The sequence below is a fragment of the Corvus brachyrhynchos genome, unplaced genomic scaffold, assembly GCF_000691975.1.
Source record: "Corvus brachyrhynchos isolate BGI_N302 unplaced genomic scaffold, ASM69197v1 scaffold209, whole genome shotgun sequence".
Lineage (NCBI taxonomy): Eukaryota > Metazoa > Chordata > Aves > Passeriformes > Corvidae > Corvus > Corvus brachyrhynchos.
In genome coordinates, this window is record NW_008246056.1 from 25,479 (window position 1) to 43,612 (window position 18,134).

Here is an 18,134-nt window from a genome sequence, read left to right on the forward strand (position 1 = left end):
TCTGTTGGCTGCTGGAAGATGCTAAACTGAATACAGCACAGCCCCTCATTGCCTTGGAGGTACTACCATTTTTGTTGCAAACACAGCCTTTCACCTGCTTTGCTACAATATACCAGCTAATGGTTTCATGAAGATTTTGGGACAAGAAAAAAAAATTAACATCAACATAGCCTCCCTTTTACTGTCAGCTTCCTTAAAGAACAAGCACCCAGTTGAAATGCTTAATCACCCGAAAACACTTCTCACCTTTCCCAAAGCCTGCACCACATTCTAAAGCTCAAACCCCTGCCATGAGCACATTCCCATGTGAACATATCTGTAGTATAATGAAAGTGAACCTACAGGAACAGCATAAAACACATGGAATGATATGTGAATAAATATAGAACTGCTCACATTTTCTTGGCTTTTTACTGTAATAATACACCTCCAGTTATAAGGGCATCAATGATGCTGGTCTCATTTTTCAGAAAACAGAACTATGGATCAGGTTTTGTACTCAAGGCTAGGGCCAAAGTGTGCCAAGGTAAATGCCTAATACTGACTCAGTCATATCATTATGCCAGCATCTTCCATAAAGACAGTTACTCATGCTCAAAGTTGTCGGATACAGCTTTCCTTTGCTTCTCCCTTCCCCTCCCAGCTCATATAGATACATGTTTTGTCTAATTAAATGAACATTTATCTCCTGACAGGCAAGAGCTGACAATACTACAATCATCCTTCCCTCCATCCCTGTTTAACCAGAGATAGTTGAGAGGAGGTGATTACAGAGAAGACAAGTCCTATTTTCCCAGCTCATACTGCCATAGGCAATCAATTTGGAGCAAAGGTTCCATCTTGAAAATGTCAAACAGAATGAAAAAAGGAAAATCAAAAATTGTAAAGTCAGTTTCAACCATTCCTCTAGGACAAGCTGGTCTCTCAGGCTCTTCTAGCATAGCTAACAGCACAGCTAGAGGAATATCTGCTTTGTGTGCTGACTGGTGCCATGGGGTCCTCAGCCTCAAATTAATTGTCCCTCACCCACTCCTGCAATTTAAGAGAAACTGCTGGAGCATCAGTCCTGCCCTCCAGTCCAAAAAAAGCAGTTTGTAGCCAATGGTGGGAGCCCTCTCTCCTCTGATCCCCAGACCATTGAACATGCAAAACAATGAATTTCCTTCCCAGGCAGCACAGTTGGCTGTCCATACACTAGAAAAAGAAAATAACCACTACTGAAATACAAATATATCAAATTACAACAGTGGCTTCAGCCTGGAAGAGGCATTTTTCTTTACTAGGGTGACCAGATATTCTGCTTTCACCTTTCCAGTTCCTCTGAAGTTCTCCAAGATGCCAGTCTGCCCCCATGTTTCTTCAGGAAATACTTTTGGTTTTTTCCCATATCTCATGCTACAGATCTGAAAAATAATCCATGGCAAGAGAAAGAAGATAGCCAGGCCTGGGCCCTGCTTCTTTTGCTGCTTGTCATGACATTCACTGAAAGGAACAGGAAAATAATGGCCAGGTTGACTTGGAAATATCAGATTGTCCAGTGTTGAGATGAAGTAGCTGTTTCCTGGATGAAACCAGTGCAGAGGCATAGAGCAGAGTCAGCTGCTAAGGCAGGGGCTAAAATCACAGGAACTTCCTGAAGGGACATACCCCCACTTTGCCTACTGCAATGCAAAGGGAGAAAACCCCCCTCAACCAAAGCGCAATTTGAAAAGATTGTTATTGGCCTTGTCTTTTAAAACAGGTTACTGTTCCTACACAGGACATAGTCATACAGATTCAGTTCACTGTTAAATGCAGTGACCTCCAGAACCACCGGTGGTTAGCCCCATATTATCAAAGCACTCTGTTGCACCAACTGCTCAGGAGAGGAGAGCTTCAGCAAAGTATTTCTCTCCTCTGTCTTTAGATAGGTAGATGCAAACATCAGTTCTATCTACACCTCCCTATGCTTATCTGACTCCTGAAACTGGCAAGAAAATTTGGGTCAGAAATATGCACCCACACCTACACACTCTGCACAGAGGGGACAAGCAGCCTCACCCTGAGAGTGCCTCAGACCACACCAGATACGTAAGTGTGTGAGCAGTGTCTAGACTGCACCTTTGGAGGCTGACAAATGCCCTACCAACATATCAGGCTCAGGAACTTGCTGATCCTACCAAGGGATGCACACTACCTTAGATGGCCAAGTATATAACTCTTTATTTGAGCCATTGCTGAGATAAAGATTAATATAAGAATTATTTTCTAAAATTAAACAGTGAGATTCCTGCAGTACATGGTTGCAGAAAAGTCATTGTTACTCAGTGGCAAAATCACACATACACAAAAAGCATAAACCAAAGTCCCTTCCTACTGCCCCATGAGCCCTAACAGAAGATGTCTTGGGTGGGAGATGCATTTCTCTTTTTGCCCATAGATGAGTATTGTTACATTTTACATTAACATAAAACTAACACCAGCAGAGAAGACAGGTGGTAGGAGAAAACCTGAATGGAACTTAACCACTTCATCTTCTGATTTCAGGGACAAATTAGCACAGCACAATATTTTGCAAGACCTGCCTCTTAAACCTCCTGAGAGGCATAAGTTCAATTATTCCTCTTCCTTGTCATGTGAAAATAAAAATACGTATTTATCCACAGGGACACATTAAAAAAAAAAAATCAATAGGCATTTAGCAAGACCCTCTAGAATGTTCTTAATTCTTTACCAGAGTGGACCAGAAAGGCCTACAAGCACCAATGAATCTCAAACCATTCTGGACCTCACCCTCACCAATGTAGGAAATCAATTACAGCATTGCACCTTCTCCTCCCCAGAGCTTAGAAGGACCCTCCCAAAGCAACAGCTACATAAGGGAGGACTGAGACAGTGAAAGCCATGGGAACACCAGAGGTCTGGCACAGTTCCCAAACCAACAAAGTAGCAGCTCACTATCACCTTTCAAGCTTCCCAGTCAGAATCAGCATTGCCTCAACCCCTGCCACCTTCAAGGAGATGTAACTGCTTCCACCAAAACAGAACTGCTCAGGACATTCATCCCTGACTATGTAATAGCAAGAGCAATCACAGTGGCATCCTTCCTTGTGAAATCCTACCTCTTGCATTTTATCGGTGAAAACCCTTTTCCATCCCCAAGATGAGAAAGACAAAAGACTTGAGGTCAGCCAGTACCTCCCAAGGCAATTCCATCCTTGTCAGATCTTGTCACTTCAGCAAACATTACAAAGTTGGTGACCACTGGCTACAATTACCACTGAGGGATAAGCGCCTTCCTTATGCCTTAAAGGATGCAGCAATTCTGTTTCTAGATCTTCAAAGGAGAGTGATGCCACACTCACACAGGAGCTGCTGGCAGTGGGACGTATTCTACAATAAAAGCCAGCAATGAATTCTCCTGGCAGCAGGAAACTCAGCAGCAGCAAAGGCATGAGAATGTGCTCACGTACAGAGCATTCCACTGAATTAAAAAATAGGGCATTGATTTTGTTATCCATTTTTGTATTTAACTCAATATTAATCTCTGCATACAAATGCCTTTTCCCCACCGCCACATTCTCATGCCTCAGCAGAATTTCCAGTCAGCAGCAGAAACAGAGATGTAGGTCCTAAGAACAGATCGATCTGTCTGCTACAAAGACAAACTGTATGTGAGATGAGGGCTCTGAGGGGGCTGTCACTCAAAGCCTCTGTTCTCATTTATCAGGGAGCACCTCCCACCTGCACACAAGGAGAAGGGTGAAGAAAGGCAGCAACACTTACGCAAGGCGTGCCACTCATCCTGGCGGATTGTCTTGGTGATGTTGTAGGTAAGGTTCTTGGGGATGGTGGCTGAGGAGTAGTGGTACTTGATGTACGAGCACCGCTCAATTGCTCCTGGGAAAGGCAAAATGCAGAAAAGTGTGGTTAAATGAATGGAACATGTCCTGCCAGCTATAGGCCAGATGGGTTTGACAACCAAAAGCAAAGCCTAGGAGCAAAGCAATCCCTACCATCCCTGCCCACTGTGACAACCAGCACTGTCTCTGGCCCATGACAAGTAAGCTCAGATCCAAACTTATGATACAGGAAGTTTATCTTTCACACGTTCCAGGGACCTTCCAAGACTGCCCTGGAGCAGCTGCCAGTGTCTGCTTTTACCATCAGGTATCTGTGTGGCAAATTACCCCTTCTTTCATGTCTTCTCTGAACTATGAGCTAGCAACAGCCATGCAGTTACTGTATAGAAACTGTAAATTCATGTCTTAATTCTTTGTGCAGTCATGGTCATGACTCAATGCCCCTGCTTCAGGAGAGACAAAACAAGCCCCTTTAATCTTTCCTTAAATAATAAAAAACAACACGGAAAGAATTATACATATAGATAGTGAACAATTTCCTGACCCCTCCACACCCCACACAGAAGGATACACGACTGGCTACACTGTCTCTTGAAGGTACCCGGACACTTCTACAGCAGGTTCAGAGACAGAATTCATTTGCATCCCTGAACAATGAGGCTCAGATGGCAACATCAGTGGTTGAAATGGGAAATTTTTTCCTCTATTTTCCTCAGGATTTCACCTACATTCTGCAGAAAAAAACACCATATGCTGCTTCTGATGTTTTCTGGTCACATCATTACATCTCCTTTTACAAATACTTTCCTTCCTGTAAAATAATTGCCCTTCCAGGATCTGATCTCCTGGCATCTCTCTGCATAGTTAGTGTCCTTAGAAGAATGGGGTCTGGTGTAGTCTGATGCTTTCCATGAATTATAGCCTAGCCAAATTTCACATCTGATCAGAAACCTGTAACACTTCTTGTATCGATGAAAGCCAGTTTTCCTACATTGCTTTGGCCAGCATTCCCAGCTAACACTGGCTTTATTAGACCTTCCCACTAAGCTGTCAGATTCAAAGCTCAGAGAAGTCATTTTCCCACTAACATTGTTATTTTGGCTCAGGCCTTTGATAACTAAATAGGTACCCTTAATGTGGTTGGCCATGCTGTTTGTTAGTAGCTACCACTAGTCAGAGAAGCAGCTATGCTGGAAATGCTTTTATGTATTAAAAATACATTAAGACAAGCACTCAATAGAATAAATTAAATGAAGCAATGAATTATATAAATAATAAAGAGCACTATACACAAGGAGGCAGGTAGAGGACAGTTACTGCCAGCCTGAACTGAAAAAGCAGACCCATTAGCCTTATATCGACAGTTCCACTGGGTAAAATATGCTTTTAAACCACAACAAATACAGGTTTCTACTAAGGGTGGTAAGATGCTACTTGGCATGAACTTAGATGATAGACCATGAATTCACAGCATGAAGAAGAAAACCAATGAAACAAGTTATTAATTACATCACAGTCTACCAGCATCTTCCAATGTTAGTGCAATACAAAAATTTGAGGTCTTCATTGTTTGGTTCTCTTAAGTATTCTTCACATTCTGCCTTTGACAGCAATTAGATTAGACAAAGCCAAATATTATAGGGGAAAAAGGCAAAATATTTACATATGTATCCGCCTGCCCTGACAGCGTGATGGGCTTCTGTGTGAGTCTGCACCATCTGGGCACCAAATGTACGCCCAGAATTAAAGTTTCCAACTAAGAATAGTATTTAAATAAAAAGACAGCTAGTGTGCAAAGAGCTTTAAAAAAAAATCCCCAAATCACAACCTTGCCTTCTTATAGGTTTTCCTATCCCCTTTTGCTCAGTTGCTTTCATAGATTAGAAGCATCAGCAAGAAAACAACAAATGGTCATTTGTCAGAAATTAATCTTTAAGTTATCAGATACCTGCCCAAACAAGAGATTTATATAGAATAGTAGAAAGGGACATAGAGCCAAGATACAAAATAAAAGCTTACAGAAGGAAGGGAGAAAAAAATCCTGTTTATTTGCAGCTTTTCTGGAACCAAAAAGGCTAATTTCTAGTAAGGTCCATCAGATTTCTAATTCTGCAAAGACCTTTGGTAGTAATGCAGCAAGCTGTTCAATATCACTTGTACCACCAAAGCATAAAGCAGAAAGAGATTATGGGCTGAATTCAGGTCATCACTTGACCATATACATAATTTTGGGCTTTTGCTTACTTCCCCATGGCTCTAATGAGACTTAAGTACACAAAAATATCAAATAAGGCATGGGTGGGCAAATAAGGCATGGTACAGCACTTGGCATGGCAGTTCAGAGAGGGCACTGAAGCCCTGCCAGCTCCACCAGGAAGCAAGGGTGTCCACTCAGCAGAAGCAGGCAGTATCCTACTGAGGAACTCAAGGTTTTCATGGTCCAAAATGACAACACTTGTGATGGCTTGGCATTTAAACGTGAACCACTTATTTAAACCCACTCTCACAAGTGTAGGAGAGTGACTATGCTGAGTCAATGCAAGTACATCAGCATATATCTAACTAAAGGTGAGAATTAGCTTTTGAACCTAAGAAAGAGGCTTTCTGTAGCCTGGACCTGCCAATAAAAATTAGGAGAATGGTGAGTTTATGGGCAGTGATGACTTCACACGTCTGATGTTTCCCTACTTGTTCCACATAGAAGAGAACAATGTTCAAGATGCCCAAAGATCCAAATCCTGGAGGTCCCTGTGAGAGCAGAAGCAGCAAGAGCAGCAAGGATCAGAACTACTGCTCTGCTGGAAAGACTTCTCAGAGAAGTGCTACAAAATCCTTACCTTGAGAAGAATTAATAGCTATGCTCACTCCAGTCTTTGGGGCAGGAAGAAAAGCAAGATTTCCCTTCCATACCCTCAATAGGGTAACTGCAACTTATGGAGCACCTCCAGCCTTCAGCACTAACTTAGAACGACCAAATGCAACTGCAGCTGTGCTCTGCACTTTGTTTCAATAACTGGGAACACTATTTATAGAGCAAAGCAGTGAGTGAGGGTTTTTTCACCTGTGACCTGCCATAGCAAGAGTTACAGCTGGCCACAAGAAACACAAAACCCACCACAAAGCTGCTCCAGGGACAGATGCAATATATACCATGTTTTTCTGACCAAAGTGAAATGCTTACTGAAAATACTAAAGAAAAGGAGCTGACATCTTCCAATAGAGTGCTAGGAAAAGGATCTGCAGAAGGATGCAACTAGAACCATGCAGAGCAAACCTCTGCCATACCAGCATCACAAGCACAGATGCTCAGGGGATTCAGCAGCTGTTAACTGTGGCTGGCAACCCCCTGTTCCCTGCAAAGGTCAGATAACAAGCAAATCTGAGATAAGGAAACTAGAGATAGCTTCATCCTGAGCAGCTAAGTATTCACAGCATTAAACATGCACCTCCTCTTACTGACCCACTTACCCACTCAGTTTCCTTCCCATCTCTGCTGATCATTGCTCCATACTATTGTTCCATAATACCTCCCCTCTTCTCTCCATTACAAGAAAAACTTTTAACCTGGGCCATAGCAGAAATATTGCCTGCAAACACTGATTTTTTCTATTCAATTTTCAAAACTTTACCAACCAACATCCTGATGTTAGTTCAGCTGCTAGAGAAACTCAGCTACCACTGCATTACTAGGGCTGTAGACACCATCTCAGTAGAGGTCCCAAACTGTTTGGTAATGCAGGATGTGACTGAACCATTATCCCACTCTAAACAGAAGAGGACTGAGAACAATTAAAAGTAAGGTCATACTGCTGGTGTCCATACTGTATTTGTCTGGTGGGTAAACACACACCTTTTTCAGAACTTTTGGACCAGTCTTTCTTCATCACCATTTGTGCCCCCACTACTCCCTTAAATATAGTATTTCAACTCTTTCAATCTGCTCCAAGTAACAGTCTTTACCATGGTTCATTTAAGAAATAGAATGGAAATTCAAAAATGCCACCAAGGTATGGGTTACTTCTGTCCTAAGTTTTAGATCTCAGAAGCACCCAGAGGCATTTGCCCAGTGAGGTCAGTTTGACTGCTGCAAAGGTGGTTGCCAGGTTTCATGAATTTACAGCATCAGTGTGATCATATAGTTTAGTCTTCTGCTTAATACTGACCAACCCATCTGAGAGCTGGCAACAGAAAGTAGTCCTTGAGATGGTCTTTCATCAAACTGGTAATCTGTGAGAACAGTTAAGTGACAGTAATATCACTTCAGATCCAGCCTGAGATGGCACAGAGTTACTTTGCATGGGTTATCTGAGTGTACATCCTGCCTGTCTTGAGGACTAGAATATTTCACATTTCCCTCCTGCCTCTGCTTTCAGGGCTGCAGATTGTGGAAGCATCCTTAAAGGTTCAACTACAGATTAACTCAATACCTGTGAATAAATTACCTTTGGTAGCTAGAGGACTTGCAGATACAGATAAAGTTTTCTCCCACACTAAGATTCTTTGCAGCAGTACCTGAGTTAGAGCAATCAGGGATCTCAGATGCAGGGAGCCAGCAGTTCGTTCACTCTGGATGAACTATGGTGTAGCCACTCCCCAGACTCCACAAGCTAGGACTGAGGGTCACCTTACATTCTATAACATGCAGAGATCTGAACCAGGGGGTACCCATTCTTCTTTTATAGTATGCATATTGATTTGTAAGAAGGATCCAGCTGTAAAACTGGTATTTGTTTTGCTACATTTCCTGTCAAAGCTTTTGCTATTATGAGCTTCCCTGAAAAGACTGGTGGGATATTCTGAGCCTTCGCTACCTCCAGGCAGCTCTCCCTTCTTCTATATTGCAGATACCTCTGGATGAACTGTTTGCAGCAAGCAATTTATTCCACAAAATTCACCCTTTGTGCTAGTTCTAATTTTCACAAATCTGTTTGAGAATTACTACACAAGCATTTCCTAGTAAAAGGAATCCTAGCTTCTGGCTTGCAAACTACATATATTTGCTCTTCATTATGAGAAACTGCCCTCTGTATGAGAGATTGCCTTAATTCCATTGTTTGGTTACTGTTCCCTCATTGGGAGACTACCTCCATAGCAGAGAGATGTAGATTGGTCATTTAGTCTCTAATTATTTCACATTATCTTCAGAAAATCTGTAGAGCAGAGAAGGTTCATAGTGGGTTGTTTTTTTCTTAGCATAACATTTCAGTAAGGTTTCCAGAGGCTATAATCATAGTTAGGACCAGGATTAGGTTACAAAAAGCAATTCCGTGTGGCATATATATCTGTTATTGTTTTAGAAGTCTTCTCCCAACTGGAAAAGTTCATTGTTTAATTGTGTTAACATTTTTGCATCCTTCAAACTATCCGTCGTCATTCAGGCTGGTGCAATTTCAGAATTATGTATGCAGATGTATGTGCTGCCCTCAGTTACTTTAATCTTTCTTTTGAGTCATCAAAACTCATCTGGAAGTACCTTAATATAGGCAAGACTGTTGCAGTTTCAGCATGAATTAACTGGTCAAATTAAACCTTGGAGGAGGATAGAAGGAGAAATTAAGTTCTACTTTGACCAGCTGCTATGACAGAACTGCAATCAGAGACTGCAATCAAATTGCAATCATGCAATCAGATATGCTGACTAGTTAATGAACACAGGATGACTTTTTTTAATGAAATCAGATACTTATTAGAAAATATTGCAACACCTTTAACAGGATTATTTTGTTACTTCTGGAGTAATACTAACCATGAAAGTACTGGTTACATATTTTTTCCGTATCTATAAATAGATTAATATAAAAATGTAGGAATGCTATTCTTCTGCATTAACCATAGAATTATTTACATTAAAAGGGTTTTCTAGATGTCAACCAGTCCAATGCCGTACTCAAAAGAGGCACAACTTCAAAGTTAAAATCAGATCCAAAGAGTCCAAGAATGGAGGTGCACATCCTTGAGCACCTATTTCAGCATCTGACCATCCCTAATACCTAATCAGGAATTCCCTTGGTGCCACATGAATATTTTGAATAATAGAATACCTAAGAGTAAAGGGCTAAAAATCTAGGAAGAATATGCAAAAAGCACCACCTTAATCAACATATCTGGTGAATATTCATTAACTTATACGTATAAATAGAAGCCAATGTTCTAATTAATGAAGCTCAACATAGATTTTCAGTTGCAGCATGGGCCAAATTACTAGAACAAGAGACAATGTTTCTTCCTGACTGGCTCTGGCATCATCCTGCACTGAAGTTCAGCTTGATCTGCCAGTAGGACTTGTTTTAACTTGTCCTAGATAAAGTGAAACAACTCCTGGTGCTCATTGTTGCTTGCCGTGAGCTGCTAGGACATTGGGTTGATGCCTCCCTTCAGTTGATGAGTTGGAGTTTCTGTCTGTTTGGTTTAAGGCTCAACTGCTAGTCCCTAGCTGCCTTCCCTACAAGCGGGTAGAAGTGCACTGTCAGGTTCTACTCACCTTCTGGATATCTGTGTAAAATCAGAGGGGGATCTGATCCAGTGTCCTTCCCCATTCGCAGACTGACCCAAGGGTCACATACTGGGAGAGACAATGAACATGTCTTTGGGAGCACATGACAGGGATCAGCAGGACACTTCTGAAAAGGACCACCTGATCATGTCTAGTTACCTTGCTTTGGTTCAGAACACAATGTGCTGTAATGAGATCATGTCCATTAGATTCTTCACAAATAAAGTTAAAATCAGAAAACATGCTAATGGAAATTCAACTAATGGTACTAGAGCAGAGCCAGTTTAACATCCCCTCCTTGAAAACACAAAGTGAACATTAGGTCCTGAGCACAAATTGTTTCTTTTAAATTCAACTCCACCGTACCACACCAGCAAAAACAAAAACAACCAGAATTCAGATCACCAGAAGTTTTGTACAGCCGCAAAACTGCATTCATCTGTAACTTATTTTGATGTCTTTAAAGAACAATTTTAAAACTCTATTTCAACTGAAAGTCTGAAAAACATACTTGGAAAATTCTACAGCATTTTTCTAAATTTCATAGGTTTTTTCAGCTGAAACCATCAGCCACCTTAGATTAAGTTCCACTAAAGGTTCTGTTCCCTTGCATGCTTTTTGCTTCAGAAACAATTTTGTACATTAAAATAAACAACAATTTCCTAACTGTACCTAAGTGTAACTAAAAATGTACTTACAAGCACATTAAGCACCTATATACTCCCTGTGGGGTAAAATGCAGAAAGCCTGTAGTGCAGTCAGCTAGGTAGCGGGTGACAAATGGATATTTCAGTATACAATATCATTTAAATTTGCCTTTTACATGATGCCCTTACTGACCACCAAAAATGCAATGAGCACAGAACTTTGGGGAAACATACTCAGAAGATAGCAGCATTATGTTTTACCTGAAGGAAAAGCTTGCTTGTATCCACTGAGTTGAGAGCCACTGAAAGGATGAGACATAAAATAAATATTTTGTCCACAAAATGGCACATACCCAGCAAATACATTAACAGAACGCACAGCTTAAAGATTTTCATTAGGAAAGTGAGCAAACTTTTTTTTTTTCAGAGTGAGAAGCAGAACCTCGATGTTCTTTTTTCCTTCCATTTTTCTTTTACAGCTCATCTCACTTAACTTCCAAATAAAGACTCTCTCAGAGCCTCTAGTTTAGTGCAACTTGTTAGGCAATGCTCAGCTGGTAAAGCAGTCTTGTAAAAACTTAGCAGGGGGGATGGTTGAAAGGATCCAACACACTGTACTATATTGTATTATCCATACAGAAATGGGAAAATAGACAAGAGTGCACCATTCCCAGTCTTCCCAGGTCATCTAGGATGAAAACCTGCAGGCTACCTTTCAGTACTGACCCACTAGATCTCTAGAGATACAATACACACATGGAAAAGAAGCCATCCCTAAAGAGAACAGATCTCCAGACACACAACAGCTTTGTTGTGTGTGGGTTTTATGCAACCAGATTCCACAGAGTGACTTCCACAGATTTCAGACTGTTACACCTACATTTCAATTGCTGTTTCCACACTAAAACATCTAAAGTTTCTTTTCAACCACTGTGTGAGCAAAGACAGAGGTGCAGAAGATATGTGCACATGCACTGAGCCGACAGTAACATTTTCAGAGCAGAGAAAAAAAAATGAAGTGCTTGAGCAGCTTTTGCCAGGCCTGTTCCTCACATGCTCTCTGGATAGCCCAGCAAATAGCAGCTTGCTTAAAACCACCAGCTGGCAGAAGATAAATATTCCACCCATGATAAGAAAAGAATCCAAGTATGAGACCAAAAGCTGAATTTGCATTGGAAAGTGATGAGCTCACACTTTCTCTCCAGGGACCAAGGAAAGGGGGCTGGCAAGGAAGCAGGAGCAAGAAGATGGTTATGAAACACTTTTTTACTTTAGCTATTAATAACAGTCTCCAAGCCACAGGGCACTTGAGAGGAGGAAGACATCTCCTTGCTTCTATTAATCTTTTTGTCCACCTATTTGCTTTGGGCTGGCCACAGGGGAGAGGGAAGCAGAGCACAAATGAAAACTTAAGGAGGTTAAAAGGGCTGAAAAATATTTTCTCCTACATGTTTGGAGGCAGAAATTAAGTGATCAATAAAAAGTCAGTGAGACAGCAATTACCAGTAAAAACTCACTGATGACCCAATAGCTCATGGAACAAAGTAATATCTCAGCACTGCTGTCAAGCCAAAGAAAAAGCACAGCAAAGGCTATTCCATGGACAGGTTTCTTTTATAGCAATGTATGTATTATGATTCTCATAGTAAGATGCTCCCATGAAGCTTGGTGTTGAATGAACCAGCTTTAAAACCTATTTCAAAGATATCAAAGAAGCAGGGTTCCAGATCACCAAGAAGAAAATAGAATGAACCAGCTTTAAAACCTATTTCAAAGAGATATCGAAGAAGCAGGGTTCCAGATCACCAAGAAGAAAATAAGGGTGGATCCACTGATATCACTCATTCTGAGTATCAGTGATCACATGCAGTGAAGTCTAAGGGTTCCTATCTCTCTGCCTTGGAAAGCTATTTTACATGCTGCTTTGCAATGTAAATGTGGCTTTCTAGACACATTTAGTCCTCAAAGTGAGAGGAACAGAAGCACTTCTCTGTATCCCGTTAGTTTACAGCAAGCACCACAAATCGCTGAGCTGGAGAAAGCATTTAACTTTCTTGTAGCACTTCAACCTTGTGTTTAAACAGCAGAAATCACAACACAACAATCATTCAGATGCTTCCATGCAACCTTATGGAAATAAGGCTGAGACCTAACCCAGACAGATCTCCCAAAAAATCCCACTTACAGAGGATTCTACACTTACATTTAGCACTACAGCAGTCTCTTAAAAATATCCCTCAAATGCAAGGACTTATGCAGGCTATGCAACTTCTTTATGACATCATTTTCTCATAGGTTTTGTCCTGCAACTAAGTGCAGGGATGGCAGGCAGTTTCACAACTTTCACTAGAACATAAGTTGTGGTGAGGAGAAAGGAGAGGGAAGAATAAAGTTTGTGGCAGGAGTCACATGGTAGGGGTTTATAGCAATCAAACTAAGGAGACAGTTTTCCCCTGTCTTAAGTATTGGCTTATGGTCAGAAAGCATTTTGCTTATACATTGAAGTTAAGATGCATTTTTCTAACTCACATGTTACATATAAAAGGTGAATTGGCTTGCCTTAAATTTGGGAAGTGCACCACCATTAGCATAGATCCTGTTTTGCGCATTTTAAATTAAAAGTAACTAGGAGAAGCCACAGTATTTGAAATTTTATTGATAATTTGAAATTATCTCAGTTCCAAAAGCAGAAACACCAGCAGGCAACTAGCCTATCAAAGAAATAAGTGAGGAAGAAATCCAGCATCAGCTTTTTGACCAGGTTGGGCTTTTTCCCCTGTGAGCAGACTACAGCATGGATAGACCAGAAAGAAGATATCCTGCTATTCCCATAAACTGTTCTCTCTACATCCTGTAATAAAACAGATTATATCCATCCACTGAGGACTCTACTGAGAGTTTAAAACTGTGCAAACAGAAGACTTTGGAAATATCCTCCCTTTGGTAGAAAGATTCCATTCTTAAGTACACCCTTATATTCTGGATTCACTAAGATTCATTAGTCTTTTTGTGCTGTCTCTACTGTAGTTATTAAAAAAAATAGGGTACTGTGGTTGGAATAAAGACATTTCCAAGACATCACTTCATACACAAGAAAGTATTTCCCAGACAAAGATCCCTTGCAGTTATCAAATGTATGTGCAGAGATGCTAACAGATGAGATCATTCCTAAGTGAGCAGAGTTTCTTCCTGCAAGTCCATAATGTCTCTTGCCTCAAACTCTGCCAACTGAATAACTACTTAGATCACATAGCCTGATGGACAAAAGCTACTAAAATTACCTTGAAATAAACATTGAGATTTTTTTCCTGGTGAGAAGAGACCATTAAATTACACAGGCAGTATATATAATGGCTCTCCATAGTGCGGAATAGTTTCGTGTTTGGCCATGCTCTTGCCCTGTAAAGTCATCCCCTGGATTGTCCGTGTTCAAATTATTAACTGGTGAGCCACCATCACTAAATTACACGGATACTCCATCTTCCTTTGTAAAGGAGTACACATTCAGAGGGACAAAAGTCTGCACAGCTCACTGCCTTTCCCTTGCAAGGCTGTTTGCTGCACTATTGTAACTGGACTTACTATTGTACTTGAGGGCTTGAATCAAATAAAGGCCTTGAGAAATTGAATGTTATGTAGATATTTAAAAAGATGTCCTTGACTAGTCAAACAAACTGAAAGACAACTAGAAGGAAAAGGAAAGGAAGATAAAGATGGTGGTAAGAAGATCAGACAACTCTGTGAAATCCAAGATGAGTAAAAGCACAATTTGGTCATTCTAAAACCTATGAACCACAGATATTGTTAATCTCCTTGCAGCTGTCTGAAATCATAAGTGGTTTCTCCTGTCAGAAGGAAATGATTCTTGAAGAAGTATTTGAAATAGGAAAAGTTGGTGGATGTGATCAAAAAAATATGTTTCCAATTGACTGGACTGTGCCCTTACTTATCCGATGATGAGTTTTGCAATACCATCATATGCCCTTGTGTACAGAAGGCTTAAGCATTGAACGCCTCTCCACAAATGCTACAGCAATTCATTTCTGGTGAATCAAGTTCTTGCTGCACTCAAATGTACTTCAGTCAACAACTTTGGGCTAGAATCTCAACATTGCTGCAGACACTGCACCGAATGACAACAGGTTTCACAGCAGATGAAAACACTGGAAGGATAAATGCCCTTACATGGGGGTAGAGGGAACCAGACTCAGAGAAGGGACCAACTTACCTCCAGCCCCCATCTTCCCTTTGCTTATTCCCAGTACAAATGTGCAAGGATCAGGGTATGCCAATAGCTGCCAGCTATGGCAAAGTTAGCAGTGAGATGACCTGTTGCCAGCATTATCTTGAACAAGGAATTAAGCTGTTCTAGCCAAATCTCAAAGGTATTTAGTATCCAAGCACTTTAACTAAGATTAATTTCATTTCTCTTAAGACATGGATATGATGTGCTTTAATACAGAAAAAAAAATGGCAGAAGCCAGCCCAACTTATGTAACAGGGGAGCAGATCAGAGTAGGGAAATCCCCTATAGGTCTAAAAGCATCTTATTTTTTTCCATGCCAAATAAAGTTAGATGGTTATAAAATCATGTGACCCTAGCTTAGGCTTAGAGCTGGTGTATAATTAAATGTACTAAGGTGTGGGATGAGAATTTCTCATCCCATTTACTGCTGGATCAGTGCAAATTGGAGGGCATATTGGAATTTGCTTTGGGAAGCTATTGTGACATGATGTTCCCTTGCCTATAAGGTCCTCTTGTCTTTCAGTAAACGTCATCTACCACTTCTTGCACTTTCCCATCTGAAATGTCAAATCAAATCAGAGGGTCACAACATAAAGATCTCCCACTCACTGCAATGTAAGATGTTCTGACCAGGACAAGCTGGACTAAATATTTCTGCTGCCTGTCAAGAAAAATGTATAGACTGCAAGACACAATTCAAAGTGCACTGAGCAGCATTAGATAATATAACTCCATGGATGGCAGCAATAAGCATTGACTGAAAGGTGAGCACTGCATATCTGAAGACCCTTGCCACCACCCAATGCATCCCACCATCCCTGTGCCTGAAAGGCCAGCAGAATCCCGCTGGAGTTTATAGCCTGACATGTTATTCAGCCCTTTACAATTCAAGAACCTGCTTTATGATCCTCATTCTGACAGAGGAGGAGGCAGCCATATCCCAAAAGATCCATCACCATACACGGAACCAAAGAAGACCTCTCTTCCGAGCACCACTTGAACAGTACAGAACAGGCCTTTAAGACCACACTGGTGAAATTCAGATTTGGAGAGAAGGGGCTATGGAAACAGGCATTTATTCAGACACTGTCAGCTCAGGATTTATGTTTTTTAATCTATACTCCTAGCCTGAACTTTAACAAATGCTCATGTCTCAGTAGCCTCTGATAACGCCCAATGGGACCAATGCTGTACAATTACAGTGAACAGAATCTGTGCCCTGAAAGACTTTTGCTGATCCTGTTCAGTACCTCCCCTCCTCATCTAGTTCATTTTGTATAGTATGTGAAGATAAGCCTTGAACTGCAGTGTTTGATCTTAGAAATTATAAACTCCATGAGTCAGCATCCTATGTGCTTCCAGACACATTTTTATCTGTAGAATTAATTCTAAACCCAACTGTTGTTATAGATTATTGTATTCTATGAATGCTTCACTTTCTATTCTCGTTACTTCTCTAAAAATACCTCGCACAGTCTATTTCTCAATAATATCTCAAACTATTTATTAAAGACAGTATTGCTGCCCAGCATTAATTTACATACTATTCCCCTCCCAAAAGTCAGGCCTTCTGTTTCCTACCTCTGTATACCAACACACAGACACTAACTCACAGACAGTGCAATCAGTCCCCTTTGCTATAGGTCTAAATGCAGACTTAAGTCCATCATTCTATTAACTCTAAGTTATTTAATGCAGTAGATCTCTATTCCACCCCTCCAAACATACCAATTACAAATTGAGGCAATAAAATCATGAATAGCAAGTGATTGTCCAAAGGCAGGGACCAATATCCTCCTACAACATGAAACTCTTCCTACACTAAATTTCAACATGGCTTAGGAGAAGGACTGAGCAGATGTTAACACACCCTCCCTAATTTTCTTTCCTCTTATTTTTTCAGGGGCTGTTCAGCTATTTTTCAGCTATTTGTTCAGCCGTTTAGAGTCAGAGCACAAGGCTTCAGTTCACTGAGTGCAGGATGAGCTGAAAAAGATCCAGGATGATTCTAAACATGCCTCCACTGGACCATCAGCCACTCTGATGAAAAGGATGAAGACAACATGCCAACCTAATAGAAAACACATTCTTTGGAAAACATCTAAACCTTTAAGAAAATATGCCATTAGCTTTATTCTTAGCTCCTAGGGTTCTGCTATATCAGGTTTAATTACAGCAATTGTGACAAAAACCATAGTAAAGAGCTATAACTGCAAGCTGATCTTGCCCAGAGATTCCACCCACCAAGGTAAGAGCCAAATGCAGCACCAGGAAGAAACTGCAGTTGTACACGCAAATCAGTTTCATCAAAAATATTTCTGAGTACAGCCTGCCATAAAGGCAACAAGAGATTAAGGTGGCAGGCACCAGACTGAGATTCAGGAAGCATCCCCAGGACAAGAAGACTTAGGAAGGAGAAGCAAAATGCTCGTCTCATACTGCAGTAGAAATACAGTAAGGGTGCACAAGTGCCAGACTCACTGGCAGCACAGTCAATACCCCAAAACAAAAACCTAAGTCTGTTGTACGACATCACTGGAATCAGCTAAAGATGACCCTTACACATCCTCAGGCAACTGATCAGCCTGATCATGTCTAGAGAAAAGAACACCCAAGTTTAGATGGTTAACAGGAGGGGTTACAGCGCTTATGCTTGTAGCTACACAACTAGGCAACAGGCATAAAATATATGAAGAAAAAAAGAGCTAACAGCACAGAGCCCTAAAAGGAGTGAGAAATAAAAGACAAAATAGCCCAATTTCTGGAACTGAAAACATTATCATATATGTTTGTATAACTCATTTGCAAATGTGGTAGATTTTATACCATAAGGATTAAACAGTTTTTCTGAATATAGCCACAGCAGATGCAGGATAGAGGGAGAACCATTCTCAGTACAGGGACAC

General features: G+C 40.8%; 1 protein-coding gene across 1 annotated transcript in view; it reads right to left on the reverse strand.

Annotated features, from left to right (window-relative positions):
* Window positions 1-3,679: 3,679 nt before the first annotated feature.
* Window positions 3,680-18,134, reverse strand: part of TMEM178B (transmembrane protein 178B) — a 56,987-nt gene continuing 42,532 nt past the window's right edge. Inside the window, exon 2 of the mRNA XM_008642469.2 lies at window positions 3,680-3,879. Within this exon, the coding sequence (XP_008640691.2) occupies window positions 3,680-3,879 (200 nt within the window). The remainder of the gene's footprint in view (window positions 3,880-18,134) is intronic.